The sequence below is a fragment of the Rhinolophus ferrumequinum genome, chromosome 3, assembly GCF_004115265.2.
Source record: "Rhinolophus ferrumequinum isolate MPI-CBG mRhiFer1 chromosome 3, mRhiFer1_v1.p, whole genome shotgun sequence".
NCBI lineage: Eukaryota > Metazoa > Chordata > Mammalia > Chiroptera > Rhinolophidae > Rhinolophus > Rhinolophus ferrumequinum.
Window position 1 is genome coordinate 102,002,230 of NC_046286.1, and position 17,544 is coordinate 102,019,773.

General features: G+C 43.1%; 1 protein-coding gene across 2 annotated transcripts in view; it reads right to left on the bottom strand.

Annotated features, from left to right (window-relative positions):
- The window catches only part of PRKN (parkin RBR E3 ubiquitin protein ligase), a 1,123,097-nt gene that overhangs the window by 20,212 nt on the left and 1,085,341 nt on the right, over positions 1-17,544 (bottom strand). For both annotated transcript variants that reach the window (XM_033103449.1, XM_033103448.1), the window contains exon 10: positions 7,870-7,947. In XM_033103449.1, the coding sequence (XP_032959340.1) occupies positions 7,870-7,947 (78 nt within the window). The remainder of the gene's footprint in view (positions 1-7,869; positions 7,948-17,544) is intronic.

The window sequence follows — 17,544 nt, forward strand, 5'->3', positions numbered from 1 at the left end:
ATGCAAACTCTCAAATGGAGGATCGAGTTGGAGACCAGCCAGCTGGTTACCAAGGACGAGGCCATTACTAGTGGGAGATGAGCACTAGACGCTTTGAGTGGGGTCCCGAGATGCTCGGGGCTGGGCAGAAGGGTCAGGCTGCAGTGCAAGAGCCCTGTCTCTAGGGACATACGAAGGCAGACTCCATGGTATTCACGATGTCTGTGGTGGGAAAAGACCTCACCTGGGGTTTTCTATAAGCCAATTAGAGAATCACAATGATGATGTCTAGGGTTCTGCAGCTGACAGTTGTGCACCGTCTGAAAAAAAGCTCCTGGTGTGGTCCTGAGCCTGTAGAACTGGGGCATCAGCCGCAGTACTGCATAGGATGGCAGTGGCACATCCAGCGTCAGGCACAAGTAGGGACATAGGGCAGGAGTCAGGTGCAAAATTAGGTGGCTGAGACCCCCATGTTACCCACTACTGTGCCTTGAGTGCCTCTCCCTTGGCTCACAACTCTGGCACCATGGGGACGGGAGCTGTTTTCTGATTGAAGCTGGGTCCACAGTTGAGTTTGCTCAGCATGTGTCTAGTCTCCTCGGGCTGCTATAAACAAACATAACAGACGGAGTGACTTATAAACAATAGAAAGTTATTTTTCACAGTTCTGGAGGCTGGGAAGTCCAAGATCAGGGCACCAAAATGATAAATACTCGAAAGTTATTTCTAGAAAAAGAGTCTTTCTTGTCTTTAACATTGATAATTTAATTCTAATGTGTCCCAGTATGGGTCTTCTTGGATTCATTTTTTTGGGTGCATTTTGGGCTTCCTGGATGTGGATGTCCATTTCTTTCCCCAGGTTTGCGAAGTTTTCAGTCATTATTTCTTTGACTAGCTTTTGGCCCTTTCTTTCGTCTCCTTTTTGGACTTCTATAATGCATAGACTAGTCTATTTTAATGATGTTCCTTATGCTATCTTTACTCATATTCAATCTGTTTTCTTTTTGCTTCTGGGCTCGGATGAATTCCACTGCCCTGTCTTTGAGTTCACTGATGCCTTCTTCTGCTTGATCTAGTTTGTTGCTGAACTTTTATTACTTTTTTGTTGTTGTTTAGTTATTGTATTCTTCTACTCTGTGAGTTCTGTTTGGTAATTTTTAATATTTTCTATTTGTTGATATTACCACTTTGTTCAGCATTGCTCTCCTGACCTTGGTGAGTATACTTATGTCTTATTTTGAACTCTCTCAGGTAAACCACTTATTTCCATTTCATTAAGATGTGTTTCTGTAGATTTAACATTTTTTTGTTGTTGAACATATCCCTTTATTTCTTCATTTTTTGTGTGTCTTTGTTTTGGTTTCTGTGCATTAGATGAAACAGCCACCTCTTCCAGTTTTGACAGGATGATCTAGTGTAGGAGATGAGTTTCATTAAATCAGCCCAAGTGAGCTACTGGTTGTCTCTTAAACTTTTGTGGTTGTCCACGCCTCCTTCTTTACGCTCAGTAGCTCCCAGTAGGTGAGAGTGTGCCAAGACCTGTCACTGTCTCAAAGGGGAGAATTGCATCCAGCCCTTAGATGCAGGCTGATTAGAAGCCAGACCCTCAGGCAACAGATGCAAAAGTATGTAGTTAGGTCCCTTCCAGGGAGTGACTGGAAGATGGACATTTTTGCCTGCCCCCTTTCCACTTGGCACAGGTGTACAGACATGGGTGGTGGTGGTGGTGGTCCTGCACCCATTAAGAACTGTTTTTTTGTTTGCTACTGTCTTGTGGGATTCAGGAATGCAAACCCCTTTGGCTATTAGGGCCAAGTGATCCAGGGGCCCATTCTTTAGGTGGCAGCAGTAAAAGCTGAGGTGCCAGATACGTATAAAAGCTCCTTTTGGGACATACTGGTGACATGGTTTTATTATTGGAGTGGACTCCAATAACAGGTGGGAAAAGGTTGTCTGCTGGCTTCCATGGTCCCTGGGGAGGATGGCAGGCAGCCCCTAAAGACATGCTAAATTAGAAGCCTGGCCCTTTGAAAGTATTTAGATAAACCCTTTACAGGGAAAGATGGGAGATAGACATTTTTTTGCCTGCACCTTCTGTGCCAAGCCCTAGGTTGACAGCTAGTTTAGAATTGCTTCTTTGTTTGCTATAGTCCAACTGGACTCATGAATCGAAGCCTCTTTGACTTTTATAACCAGGCAACTGGAGACCTGTCACTTGGGTGGCTGCCATTAAGGCCAGGGTGCTGACATGTGTACAATCTCCATCTGGGAAAATACTGACGACGTGTAGTGTGCTGGAGGGAGAAGGTGGCTGCGGTGTCCTCTGGCTTCCCTGATCTCTGGGGAGGATCACATCCAGCTGCTAGGCTTGCTAAATTAGAAGCCTGGCTCTCAGTCAGCAGCTTTGAAAGTATGTACATAAACCTCTCTCATGGGAAAACTGTGGGATGGGCAATTTTTCCTGCTCCCTCTGTGCTAAGCTCTGCACCCGATGAGAACCGCTTTTTGTTTGCTGTAGTCTGTGGGTCGTATGGACACAAGTCCTGTTGGTTTTCAGAGGTAGGCATTTTCAGAGCCAGTCCCTCTGGGTGTGTTGATAGCTGGGGTCCAACCCCTCCGCTCCTCCAGGAGAATCTGGGAGTTGGGGGTAAAACAGGGCCCGGTTGGGACCCCCACAAAAGAGGCCTTGCAATGGCCCTGGCCTCGCCTCTCCCTGCCCTACAGCTTAACAATTAATTGATCAACACCCTCCGTGTGGTATGAGCTTAGGATGTCCCCTGTCCCAGTTCCCTGCTTTAGATAATTACCCTGAAACTTATGCTCGCTTACTAGTCACAATGTCCCGCTCTCCCCCACATTGATCACAATCTTTATGGCCTCGCATTCTTTCCAGGTTACTGTCATCACTGCTCCTGGTTTGGTGACCACTTTAGAGAGCCACATTGCCAGAGGGGAGGCTCCATGCAGACCCCCGGAACCGTCACATAGCCTCTGGAGGAACTCCCAGATGTTCCCTTAAATATCCCAGGCTAGTCTAAGGATGTTAAGGCAGTTTTTGGAGGTGTTAACCCACTGTCTCCTCTCACCACCAGGTGCTCTGATAATAAACGCTTATTCTATGACCCAACTCCCGTGTCGGTCTATTGGCTGAGTGGTGATGGCAGCACGAGCCCTGGACTTGTTTGGCCTCCGGTCTCAGGGGTTCCCGCCCACATGTATGGTGCAGTGCTGGAGATGGGGTTTATGGGGAAAGTGTGTCTCAGCCTTTCCTTCCCATTTCAATGTGGGTATTTTCTCAATCATCTGATGTGTTGGTCACTCAGCTAGTTTCTGGATCTCTCTTTCCAAGGGCATTGCTCTGTGCGTAACTGCACTTTCAATGTGTCTGTGCGAGGAGAGAAACTCAGGAGCCTCCTATGTCACCATCTCGGGCTACTCCTCCCCACCCATTCTTCGTGCTTTCCCAGCTTCACGGTAAGGAGTGAGATATGGAGATGAAAGAGGGGGTTGTCATTCATTTGACTACATATAATGAGTACCTGCTATGTGCTCGGCACTGGGAGTTATAAACATAAAACAGGTACAAACCTTGCGTCAACAAAGCTCAGAATTTTAGCGAAGAGATAGGGAAGCAACATTTTAGAGTGATGAATGCATAATGGAGGTATATATAGTTGTCAGAGAGCTTAGAGGAGGTAGTGGGGTGGGCAGATGGCTTCATGGAGGAGGTGACATATCTGGGTCTTGAGTAGGAGCTTGGCAGGCAGGGATGGGCACACAGCCCTTAGACACTGTTGATTTATTAGTAAGAGAGACCAGTCACTGTTCCCAAACTACCTTGATCAGGTACACACACTAAAAATGATTTCCTTTGTTGCTTTGGGCAGCACCATTAGAAATCTGGAAGTTGCAGTTCGCCTTCCTGTTGAATAGAGACAGTAACATCAACTACTTACAACCACTGGGAGAACGAATCAATGTATGCGATTTGCAAGAGCAAGTGTTTACTTATTAGAAAGCCTCCAGAGGGAACACATGGAAGGAAACGGAATACAGGAAGGAGGGCAGCCAGGCATGAAGCAGAAGAAACAAATGGAACTGGACCTCATTACCCTATGACGGATTGATCTTCTGTCACCGATTTCCCAGGCTCCCAACAGCTTCGACTTAAAGCTTGTTCAATATTTTAAAACCAATTTAAAACCAATTTTTGAGGTTTTTTTTTTTTAAATAAAAATATTGCATTAATAAAAAATGCATTAAGTTTAGGGTCAAGGAGCCTAACTGATGGGAAAAGCCTGACTGGGCACCAGGAGACATGGGCTTGTCTGGCTGGATAATGTATTGATAATATCAAGACCAGAGACCACTCAGCCTCAAAGGGAAAACAGTGGAGAATAGACACAAATGGCTGACAGGAAAAACCTTAGAAGTGAATTGAACTGAAAGGAAATGTGAAAAGGGCTAATGAGGGTGTTTTGTTAGTATTAGCAAAATTCAAACATGAGGGTGCATCCTTAGACTTCAGTTCCAAGGGGGAGGGGGGCACAATTAGATTTTTATTGTTAGATGCATAGTGTCATCCTTGCAAAGATTTCAGGTCAATGGAATTGCAGAGGTCACCCCCCTGGAGATCACTGCCATTTGAGAGAAATGTAGGGAACAAAAAATAAATTGGCTTTATTAAAATAAAAACGCTTTATTCTCTTACCAAGTGGAATTGGGACTTTTAGTTTGACGAACTAGCTTGCGTGGTTCATTCTTTTCCATGTCCAGGAGTAGCTGTGGTCGACATAAGGGTACTTTGGACACTCGGTAAATTAGCTCACAGAGAACATACTGGCTATTCTGTATTCTTTTCCCTCCTCTGCCCTGATCCTGGAAGGCTGAGTCCCATGGGCTCTGTCCCTGGGGTCCCTCATGGCTGGCTTTCAGTTGGGTGTGGTCGGTGGGAAACATCAGCGTGAGATCAGAGGGAGAGAGAGAGAGAAGTCAAGATGTCTGCCCTTACTCCCTGCCTGCTGTGGGCCCATTTCTGGCAATGCCGGACCCTGCATGATTACACCTCCAGTCTGGAGGCCTCTCCTCCATGGTTGCAGCTAACAGGGTTATTCCCCAGGTAATGCCATTTCCTCCTTTTGCCCCTTAAGGCATAGGGTAGTCATGGGTCCCCACTGATGCTGGACTTTGAGGCTCTCCACATCAATTTTGGCTCTTGTGACCCTACCCCACCACTGTAGGTCATCCATGACCCTTCAATGATGTCTTCATGTGCCCGTCTGAGTAGGATTTTCTTTCATGTGGGATCCTGAATGAATCAGAGATGTAAGAAAACATGGTAGCAAGAGACCTGAGTAGTTGCCTTCTGTTCTTGGGCGGTGGTGGACCAGCAGACTTTCAGTTTGGTTGGTTGATTTGCTTTGTTTTCAAATAAGGGGAATCCGAGGCTGGCCCCATGATCAGAGCTGGAGGCAGGAAGGAGCCTCATTTCAGGGAGGTCTTGTTGCAGGGCTGTCTCCTCTTCAATTCTTTCTTGGTTCACCCTCTCCCGAGTTAACTATTCCTCCTCTAAATCCCCATCATAGCGATTGTTTGTGCAACCCTGTGGCATTTAATAAAATAATATAAACTCCATGACATCAGGGACTTTATCCGAGAGCCCACAACAAGCCTAACTTATTATAGGTGTTTAATACATGTTTCTTGAACGAATGGAAGCATGTCTTTTTCTTTACAGGTGCCACCATCACTCAACAAACTCTATTAAATGTCTATGCACCAGACGCCGTCCTGGGCCTGGGGAAGCAGGGATGGGCCGAACACAGTCCAGCTGAAGAGATTCTTGCCTCTGTACCTTTGTCCATGCAGTGCCCTCTGCTGGCATGCTCTTTTTCTTTTTCCTTTTTTATTGGGGAGTATTGGGGAACAGTGTGTTTCTCCAGGGCCCATCAGCTCCAAGTCATTGTCCTTCAATCTAGTTGTGGAGGGCGCAGCTCAGCTCCAAGTCCAGTCGCCGTTTTCAATCTTTAGTTGCAGGGGGCGCAGCCCGCCATCCCATGTGGGAATTGAACCGGCAACCTTGTTGTTGAGAGCTCGTGCTCTAACCAACTGAGCCATCGGCCGCCCCTGCCAGCATGTTCTTTATCATCCCTATCTCACTGTCATCTTGACAAACTCTGACCCATCTTCTAGGACTGTTCCAGGGAAGCGTTATACAAAGCTATACATTTGCTAAAGTTTGGTTTAGTATATTACTATCCTTATTTATTTCCTATAAGTCTCTCCTATGAGCTTCTCAAGAGAAACACACTTATCTGTATTTTTCCAGCAGGATAACTGGCCTATCCAAACACTCGATTTAATGTCTGCTGACTGATGGGCTTGCAGACACAGGCCCCTTGGGTACCGCTCATCTGTGCTTAAGGCCAGCTCTAACTTGCTTTCTCCCACTTTCCCAAGTTGAACAGGGTTTCACAACTTTTTTTTTTTTTTTTTTTTTTTTTTAATTTGGGCTACCTCAAACTTTAACAGCAAGGTTGGTTGGTTCCTCCTGACTGAAGGATGAAGGGGATTAGTGGAGGAGTTGGGCACCTTGACAACTTTACGTTAAGCAATGCTCTTCACCTTACTGCCACTGTTTTACAATGAGCAGATGGTAGGGTATCCCTCCTTGGAAGCCTCTGTCCATGTTTGTGATCATAAAAACCTGTGGATGTAAGTGGCGAGACCAACGCTATTTCCCAAAGCCTCAAGCTTTACCCTTCTGTGCTGCAGTGACTCTGAGGCGAGGCGGGGTCTCGGGGTCATTGTTATTCCTGAACATCAGGGCCCCGTGAGCTCCCATTTAAATGCTCCTGAGCGAAAATAAAATCACTAGAAAGAGCATTTGCTGCCTCTGCTATAGAAATGGCAATTCAGTCCTAAAAATCCCAATATGCTCATGGCTAACATTTTAGGAACCGATGAGAAGACCTGAATTCACTATGTTTATTTAGGTATGCTAATACTGAGTAAATACATCCACAGAATACTTTACAGGGATACACTTGTATATGCTCTGATTTTAGAGCATTCGGATATTTAAAATTCTCTACTGTGAAATTAAAATGTTCTGGAATGTCTATGTTGATTTATGAGGTTCCTGTCAATATAATGACTAAAGGCTTTATCTGGGTAGATTTGGTGTTTAAACCCTTGTTAACATCTGTATCAGGAGAAAATAATGAGCAATTTCATCAGCTGTGCTGGTTTTTATTTCTTTCCCTTAAGGTTTTGGTTGATCATAATTAATAAATAAAAGAAAATGTATTTGCATTTCCTTAAGCCTGATATAGCACATCAGAGAGTAAGGCTCGGTAAACAACATTTTTTACCTAATGAAGACTGAAATATAATTTAGCACAGTGCATGATATTGCTAAACAATAATGATATCCTTGCCTCAGATAATAATACTTCTATCATTTCATTCATGGAGATAATTTTCACAAAAGATTCTATGCAAAGACACCTTTGAAAAAATAAATGAGAGGTTAGCATTGATTTCTCTGATTCAGAGGTCGTTAAATTGTGTTACGATTTAGGCTAAAGACTCCTCTGATCAAGCTTTGTTCCTTACCCGTATTCCATATACCTCTCGGGAAAAACTATCATGGAAGTACCGACACATCCCAGATGGCCACTGGGACGTCTACAGCTCTACCCGGAGTAGGAGAGTGGTTCTGGAAGGACTGTGACAGTGGGTAAGCCACGGCTTCACCCCCATGGCTGTAGGCTACTAGTCTGGTCCTTGTTTTTGCAGAGCGGAATGCTCAGTGGACTTAGGAAACAGCTCTTGTCATCTCCACCCACACCCTGAGCCTTGCTTTGAGGAAGGAAGAGGACACTTTACCTGAGTAACTGCTCCTGAGGCCAGGGGGCTACATTCACCTTCGTGGTACGCTTCCTTACAGTCCCGGCAAAAGACGAACTGCAAAAGAACACACACGAGTTAGAGACGGACTTGCTGGTTGCATTTGGACATAACATGTCTGTCCTTTTCTAAGCTCATCACATGCATGCCCCTGACGTGTGTGGTGGTTTCTGTGCCAAATTAGTGTTTGCAAAGAGCAACAAAGTTATATTCAGATGGAATTGTTCACTCTTTACTAAAGAGTATTCCAAGCACTGTAGTAAGGTTTTAAAGATGGAGTCACATTTCCTTTCTTCAAGATGTTTCTGGTCCAGTAGAAGACACAGTAATGCAAATAAATACCTGCAGTGAAGTGTTATGGGTGTTAGAATATGAAATATGAGGAAAACAATTTCATTCCAGAATCTCACATCTAATATTTGTTTACATACATAGAAGGTTGATATGTCCATGTTAATGGACTTATTTTTGTGCCGAACGCCTATTGTGGAATGAAGAAATGAACTGTTATGGGCTGAATTGTATCCCTCACAACTTCATATGTTAACGTCTTTTTTTTCCCCTCAAGATATAAAACCTTATTTTGTATTGAGGTATAGTTGATGTATCACATTATATCAGTTTCAGGTATACAATATAATTTATTATTTGTATACATTGCAAAATGACCACCACAGTAATTCTAGTGAACAGCCGTCACCATACATAGTTACAGAATTTTTTTTTCTTGTGATGAGAACTTTTAAGATATGCCACTGTCTGAGGCAATTTCAAATATAGTATTAGTAACTATAATCACCATGCTGTACGTCACATCCCCAGGACTTATTTATTTTGTCACTGGAAGTTTGTACCTTTTGACTCCCTTCACCCATTTTGCCCACCTCTCATCCCCCACCTCGGTGACCACCAAACTGTTCTCTGTATCTATGAGCTTGGCTTCTGTTTGTTTGTTTTTAGATTCCACATGCAAGTAAGATCATACTGTACTGGTATTTCTCTGTCTGACTTATTTCACTTAGCATAACACTCTCAAGTTCCACCGCTGTTGCAAATGGTAAGATTTCATTCTTTTTATAACTGAGTCATATTCAAATATATATATATATATATATATATATATATATATATATATATATATATATATATATATATATTACTATATATCACAATTTCTTTATTAATTCATCCACTCAGGTTATTTCATTAATTCAATGGAGACTCAGGTTATTTCCATATCTTGATATATAATTACTCATATTAGTCTCTTATGATCCTTTGAATTCCTGGGTTAACAGTTGTAATGTCTCCTTTTTCATTTCTGATATTACTTATTTGAGCCCTATCTCTTTTGCCCTTGGTAAGTCTGGCCAAAGTTTTGTCAATCAAATCAGATGGTGAAGTCTTAACCCTCCGATACCTCAGAATGGGACTGTATTTAGAGACAGAGCCTTTAAGTTGGTAAGTGAGGTACAATGAGGTCACTTGAGTGAGCCCTAATCCAATAGGACTGGTGTCCTTATAAGAGGTTAGGACATAGACGCACACAGAGGGACAACCACGTGAGCACACAGTGAGAAGGCAGCCCCGTGTGAGCCAAGGAGAGAGGCCTCGGAAGAAACCAGCCCTGCCAACACCTAGTTCTTGAGCTTTTGGCCTCCAGAACTGTGAGAACTAAATTTTCTGTTGTTTAAGCCATCCAGGCTACGGTCCTTTGTAATGGCTGCCTCCGGCAGTTAATCCATGGATCTTCTCACCCGGGTGAAAGCACACTTTTTAGGATTCACATACCGCAGAACTGAGGAGACTAGCTAAGGGACCCACTGCCCCCCACCTTCATCTTACAGAGAAGGAAGCTGTTCCACTACTGCTGGAATCACTAGACAACGTCCAGAACATCCTTCCTCGTCGCCAGCCACGCTCCAGAGGTTGCTGTCTGACATCCCATCAGCTGCCAACTGAGACACCATGGGCAAACCACCTTGGTGTCTGTGCCTCAGTTTCTCGTCTGGAAAACCAGAGTCACTAGGATAACTATTTCATGTGACCACTGGGAGAGGTAGGTGACAGAATACATGGTAACTGGCTACCACCATCCCGGGCACACAACATGTTCCGAACTTGAAGGAGATGTCCATCTGGAACTGCTTGTCTCCTCCCTCATTTCACAGCTGAAGAAGGAGCTGCTTCACTAGGAAACAGGTTCCCTTCGACAAACGTTTCTCTTACTAGTTGGGGATCAAGGTCTCTCACGGCAGAAACTGTGTTCAGAGAAGACATTCTAACAGAGAGGAGGGCATGGCCAAAGAGGATGGTGTGGGGGTGACAGTGCGCTTTTAGAGAAGAGGCCCAGAAGGAGCTGATGCGTGTCCCGTTAAGAAGTGGGTTCAGTCCCTCCTGCTTAAACATGGATGTGCCGACTGCCCGACCGGTAACATGTGCTGCCAGTGAGGATGCGCCGCTTCTGGGTGAGGTCTGGAAGAAGTGGCAGCTTCCACGCCTGTCTCTCGGGATACTCGCTCTTAAAGCCCAGGAGCCCATGGAGAAGCTCACGTGGGGAGACACTGGGGCCCGTGGTCTATATCCCTGGCTGAGTTTCACCAGCTTGCCAGCCATGCCTGGGCCATGTTTCAGTTCCCGGATGAGCTTCCAGTCCCTGGCTGAGCTGCCCCAGCCGATCCCACATGGAACAGAGACCAACTGTCTTCACAGAATGCTGCCCAAGGTACAGGTTTGTGGGGAGCAAAACAAAATAAAGCAAAACAGGACCAAGATCATTGCTGTTTGAAATCACTACGTTTTGGAGTGTTTTTTTACACAGCAATAGAAAACTGACATAGTAATGGTCCCAAACGTCTGGAAGACTCGAAAAGTTTGAGAGGCTTGAAAGCTCTCAAATTAATGTATTCTATAGCACAAGCCAGGACTTTAGTTCTGTTTTGCTTAAACAAGACTGATTTGAGCTGATCAACAAAACCCAGACCAAAGTAGCTAAAACCAGCTTTATCCCCAAATACATCACATCACTCCTTGCCTCAAAAGAATGGCCCATCCAAGACAGTTTTTCCTTCAAGTTGACTTCCCAAGGAAACCGATTTCCCGCCTCCCCTATGTCCAAGTTCGTGCTTTAACAGCTCACATGAAAATTATTTTAATCTCAGGATATAACACAGAAGAAAGGCAAGTATTTTATAAGGAAAGGCCTCTTCTACAGAGATATCACAATCTAGTATCTCGTAGCCATCACTTTGCAGAGTATTAAAGGCTTATTATTTTTTTTCACAGCAAAGAGACTGAACCCAAATTTTGTTTGCTATAAACTATTTAAACGTTCAGGTTGGTGGGAGGCGGATGTGTGTCAGTCATTACACAAATTACCAATACCACCAGGGTTTAATTTCTGACATTTTTATTTTCCCTGAACTGAAAGCTAATCCAGTGAACAGGGAATGAATTGGATGCTAGAGTTTCCTCTTCAGTTTTTTTTTTTTTTTAAATGCATTTGCTCATCTTTGAGTCTGCCTCAGACCTAGCATTCTGTTCTCATGTCCTACCATGAAACATCGTGGGCTGTATTGTTCAGTCATTGAGAAGAGCTCACTATGTGATTCCACACCACTGCTTTCTATGGAAACAAGTCTGATCTCTTGGCATGACAGGAAAAACGCTTCACATCTTATTAGCTAGTGGATGAGATATAAAATCAGTTTCATGGTAGAGAAACACCCTGGAGGTTGATCAGTTTGTCAGAATAAATAGGCCTTTCCTGACACAAAGACATTAAACCCCCTTTCACACTGGTATTACAAAGAATGGACTGCAAAAAAAAAATAATAATGGAAAAGAAAGCACATGTAAAAATTAAACCCTCACCACTTCAATATGGTAAAAAGCGAGCAAAAGCTGCAAGAATATGCTGGTGATAATTGAACAGTAATGCACTTGTTAATTTGCTTCCATTTAAAGAGTATTAACTTCAATTTAATTACATCACGCAGAGGGCTTCCTACTTAAATAACTCGAGTCTGTCTCATACAAATGAGGAAATATCCAGAAGGTACGATTTGATCGTGAAAATGGTTGAGTTTTGAATTACGTTATCCAGAACTCAAGACTTATTGACGAAATGCCTACACAAATGCTTACCCCTCCAGTTCCCAAACTGTGTACCAAGGCACCCTGGCATGCCACAACAAAGTCACAGGGGTGCAGTGAGACATTTTAAATTTTTGAGGAAAACACAGTGATACCCAGTATGTATTAGATACTATGTGATTACTAACTCAAAAAGTTCACGGTTATGGAGACTGTGTCTGATGACAACATATCTTTGCAAAGCTGGGTTTTTGGAGGTTACTGTGATTAAAAGAATAAAACAAAAAGAAAACAAAAATTAAAAAACGCACAAGTACCACATCTATTTGGAGCAGGAAATGTCATCATTTAAAAATGAAATAAACATCTTTCTTCTTTCAATTTATGTGAACTATTTTTTTTTTTTTCCAAATGACTATTAGGGTGCTAAGACATGAATTCTTGTTATGTTATTTGGACCTAAATAGCTAATAAACAAGACTGTTAGGCATGACTTGCGGCCTAGAAACACCACTGACTGAGCTGCTAAGGGCATGGCAAACAGAGGACATCTGGGGACCTTGGCTGAGGCAGACACGAAACTCCTTGAGATACTGTGTTGGGTCGCTTTGCAAACACGCCAATGACACAGACATTTCTAGAGAAAGAGCTGGAGGAGAAGGCCGATCTGGATCCAGTATTTTCACATTCACTCTGCTGACCTGTATGTCTCTTCTCCGGGGCACATGGATCTTATGTTAACCAGTAACGTAGAAAGGCGCCATTTACCCAGACACTTGCTCTTAACTAACCGTGGCCTCACATTGGCTGAGGTCTCTTAAGATGTCTTATGAGTAAATACTGAGTGGAACAAACCACCATATGTTCATATAGTGTATTTTCCTGGATTATTTTGTCTTGAGTTTGATCTGATAAATGCTACCAATTTCCTTAGTTTTTTTTAAACTTATTTTTTAAAGCCTTTAAAAATTATACAAATACGTAATAGATACTTATTCTGTTGGTTCTTTGAATGCTATCCACCCTTAATAGATTTGATTAGAAAGAAATATACATGAACTGTATCATCTTAGCTCCTGTGAAGTTAGTTTTACGTGTCAACTTAGCTAGCCTATAGTCCCCAGGTAGTCAATGAAAGACTAATCTAAGTGTTTCCGTGAAGGCATGTTGTAGGTCTCTAAGGTCTATAATCAGTTTAATTTCAGGAAGAGAGATAAACCCAGAGAATCTACCTGCGCTTGATTCAATCAGTTGAAAGATTTTAAGAGCAGAACTGAGGCTTTTCCGAGAAGAGAGTCTGTCTGTGGACAGGACAAGAGCTTCAGACTGTGCCTGAGCGTCCAGCCTGCCGTCCTGCTGGCCTGCCCTGTGGATTCAGGACTTGCGAGCAACTCACCATCACATAAGCTACTTCTTACAATCAATCTCTTTCTCTTTCTGGGTATGTCAATATAGATACAGATATATAGGTACCAATGTATCTATATGCATTTATAGATTTACAGATCTCTGGGTACAGCTGAGCATGTCTGTATAACTTTATCTCCATGTCCTTCTCCATCTCCACCTCCACCCCCATCTCCATCATTTCTAATCGCGTCTACCTTTCTGGTAGAACCCTAGCTAATACACTCAGCTCTTATAGAAAAAATTCCACTGTGTCAGTTTATTTTTATTAGGTCAGTTATTCTTTTGCAAAAGGATTGATATAAAAAAAAATCAGCATTTGAATTTTCTATATTATTTGCAAAATTATTGTTCAAATTTCTTTCCATGTTTGTTTTTAATTCCAAGTACCCACAGGACAATTCCTGTTAGAATTCAACACCAGGAACAAGTTCATCACTCCTAATAGGGTGATTGCTTCCCTTTATTTGACAAGGAACATGGCAATCCAAAACATTTTTCTCTTTGGGGTTAGTTACCAGGGAGGTTGGTGCCAAACTTCTCGCTCAATTGTAATTCACTCGTCCTGGGTGCTTAAGATGAGGCATTCCATTTTAAAGTAACTACTCAAAGCAAGGCTAAGTTCAACAGGACAGACCTTTTTTTTCTAATAAGTAACAGCCAAACCTTTCTTACCAGTCAAGTCATATTTTTACCTTGCAATTAGTATGTGTTGAGTATTTACTTTTAGGATAAATAAAGTCTGGGACCGGGACAACATATACAAAATAATAACATATTGTAATACATGAAATCACATAGAAGATATTCCTATTTTTAAAAATCAGATATAGTTTAGTGTTTAAAGGTGAAGCCTTGGAGTCAGAGACCCTTTTCTATCATTTATTATCTGTCTGATCCTAACCTCCCTTTGCTCTAGTTTTTTATTTTGCATCTGTAAAGAAGACATAATACAATAATGAATATTTCACACAGTTTCTGGCAATAGTAAGCACAAAAATTTTTTTTATAGAGTTACGATGCTTCATAAACAATAAAACTATAGAAAAGTGAAGTGATAGTAAAACACCCTGTTAGTTAGTAAAGCAATTCCCAACACACTGATAATAGCTATTGTCACGTGAAAGTTCTGATTGAGGCTAAGGGCGTCTTGGGAGCACAGAGCTTGTCAGCTGCTCAGAACTGCGTTTAGAAGGACGCTGGCTTCACGTTGCTTATGTACTGACGGAGGTATCCTCCCCCCCTGTCAATCCCCTGGGACAATCCCGGACTACCCAACAGCTAGAAGAACTGCCCATCACGATTATCATTCAATATCATGTCAGTAGAGAAGTCATTTGATTGATGTTTGAGTTTGCTTTCCCACATGCTCAGAATGGAGACATTCAAAAAGAGATGTATGTATATATTCTCTTTGGGAACATGAAAAGGAATCAAATGAACAGCTTCCAATGCAATCAGAATGTTCCAGGGGCCGCTGATCAATAAAGTTGAGCGCGCGTCGGTGACTACAAGTAATGGCCCTCAGAATAAGGGTTTGATCCCTAAAGTTGAATGATTTCAATATGAAAGCCCACATTTCTTTGTGCCTGTTTTCTGTCACGACGGCATCTATGTTAAAAGCATTTTATTATGTGGCACTTATTCTTCCACGGCTCTGAAGTGCCATGTTAAAAGGACAAGAGAGAATCAAACACCATCTCAGGACCCCTGATTACAGTAAGGGAAGCATCAAAAGCATCACGCACACGTTTGTACTTCTTTGGGAATAGGGATGAAATATTTTTCTTTTAGGTGTATGACATTCCAGAAGATGGCAGCAGAGACATACAAGATTCAGCCTCAGTGTGTTAAAAATAGTAGTCAAAAGAGTAAGGCTCCCCATGGGGTTGCTAACCACTGATATACGCACAACTCGTTCTGACAAGACAGTGCCACGGAATGGAAATGGTGTTAGTTTATAATGCACTAAAACACAATTTCGAAAAGAAGAAAGTCAGGTTATTTTCTTTCAAGTGCACAACATCTTAAAATCACAGAATCTCATGGTGAGAAGCAATTTTAAACTATGCCATGCTTTAAATGCAAACAGACGAAGGCAATCTTTTACACGTAATCTCCAAATGGCTGAAAATAAATCATTTTAAGGAGGCTGAACAGAGCTTAGTAGCTGAATTTCTTTGTATTTTTCAAATGCTATAGTAATCCTTGTGAATAGCTAAACAATGCCACCTAGATTCCCACAAAATACTGTGATATTGATCCTTCCTTCAACCCCCCAAATTATTTTGGTTTTCGGTTTGCTATCACGAAAAGGCCTTTACTTTCCTTGCTTTGATTTCCACTTTCATGTGAGCTCTTAAAAGAACTCTGAAAACCCCCTTTTTCTACCCCACCGTCTATCTCATCAAATACATGTATGTGCCCATTTGATCTTTTGGTTGTGCAGAGTCTTAGTTTATGCACCCACTGTGAGAGCCATCTAGTGGAAAACTTTGTTACCGTCTGTCCCCAAACCAGGGCTCTATCAGAGAAGATGAGCTCACACCAGGAAGAGACCCGCTCTTGCACACGACAATAGTTACTATCAGCTCCTTCAACAGGGCTGACCTCAGAACCTGCAATCAAGAGAGGCGCCTAATAAGTGTTCCAGGTGGCGAGGCTGGTGCTCTGGTGATGGCACTGCCGGGCACGGAACTGTCCACCTATCATCACAGACAAAGGTATTTAAACTGAAGTCCCACGTCAACGTAGCGAGAGTTACCATAAACTTAAAAATGCGACCGGCCATGCATGTATAATACTTTTCCTTTTCTTTAACAGCTTTATTGAGATATAATTCACATAGTCATGGATTTAAAAACCATAGTTTATGCATCGTTGGAATGGAGAGTACAGGCACACAGCACAAATTCAAACGGTGAGAAAGGTCTAGTGAAAAAGAAATCCCCCTTCTTCCTTAGGCAGCTGCAGCGCTTCCCAGAGATAATCACTGTCACCTGTTTGCATCTCTCTGGAAATTTTTAGGCATTCAAGAATGAATATGTACATATCCATATTTAAGACAAAAATGGTATATAAAAGATCTCATTACGTATTGTGCTCCGCACCCTGCATTTCATTGAGTACATTTACGGCGGGCTCTGTACAGTGTGTGCTGAGCGGCTCCACACTTCCTAAACAGCTGCACAATATTCCGGTTGCTGGAAGTACCTTAATGCATTTGACCAGCCCCCTATGGAGGAGCACTTAGGTCCTTTCCAATATTTTGCCATTGCAAAAAAAGCTGCAGGGAACATCCGGCTCCTCAGGTCATTTTGCACATGTGAAAGGTAATCTGTAGGATACTTTTCTAGAGTAAAATAGCTGTGTCAGAAGGCACACGGAGTTTAAATTCTGATGGCTTTTGTGAGCCTGCTCTTGGGTGGAGGAGGCGCTCGTCCCCCGCCCAGCAGTCAGGTGTGGGAAGGCTGGTCCCCTCTCCTTTCCTCCCCTCCCCACCATGCTGCGTTACCAGTGACGGCCTTTGTCAAATTCTGGCATGGAGAGAATCTCAAAGAAATCACAGCACTTTTGCTAACACCTTCTTTATCTACATCACAGACATGTCCCCAGCCAAAGAAAATACTCTGAGTCACTTCTGAGTCTTGTGCATTACGGCTGAAGCAGGGTCAGGAGTGGTCTGTGGTCACTCCCAACTGTCATTTCCCTGCTCCTCCTGCCTGGGCTCCGTGACAAGACGCCTGGAGCCTGTCGTCTCCTTGTTCGCACTGGCCTGAGTTCAGTCCATTTGCTGGAAAAGGACTTTAAGTGACTTTTAACTCCATGGCTTTCAACAACTGACGGCCAACAATTTGGAGGTCCAGGCAAGAGAGAAGGAAACAGGAAACAAGGAAGCATGGGGTTCACCTGCCCATGGCTGTGTCCTGGACCATAACTCTAAGCAGAAGAGGCTCACCAGGAGTCACCTGGGACAGCAACGGGCTGGGGACCCCGGAGGAGCCATGACAGGTGTGACTGATGGCAGTGACCCTCTCTACCTAATCTCCCCTCTTCCTCTCTCTCTCTCTCTCTCTCTCTCTCTCTCTCTCTCTCTCTCTCTCTCTCCTCTCAGTTGTAACCATTGTAAAGCATGATTCCTGTAGTGATGGT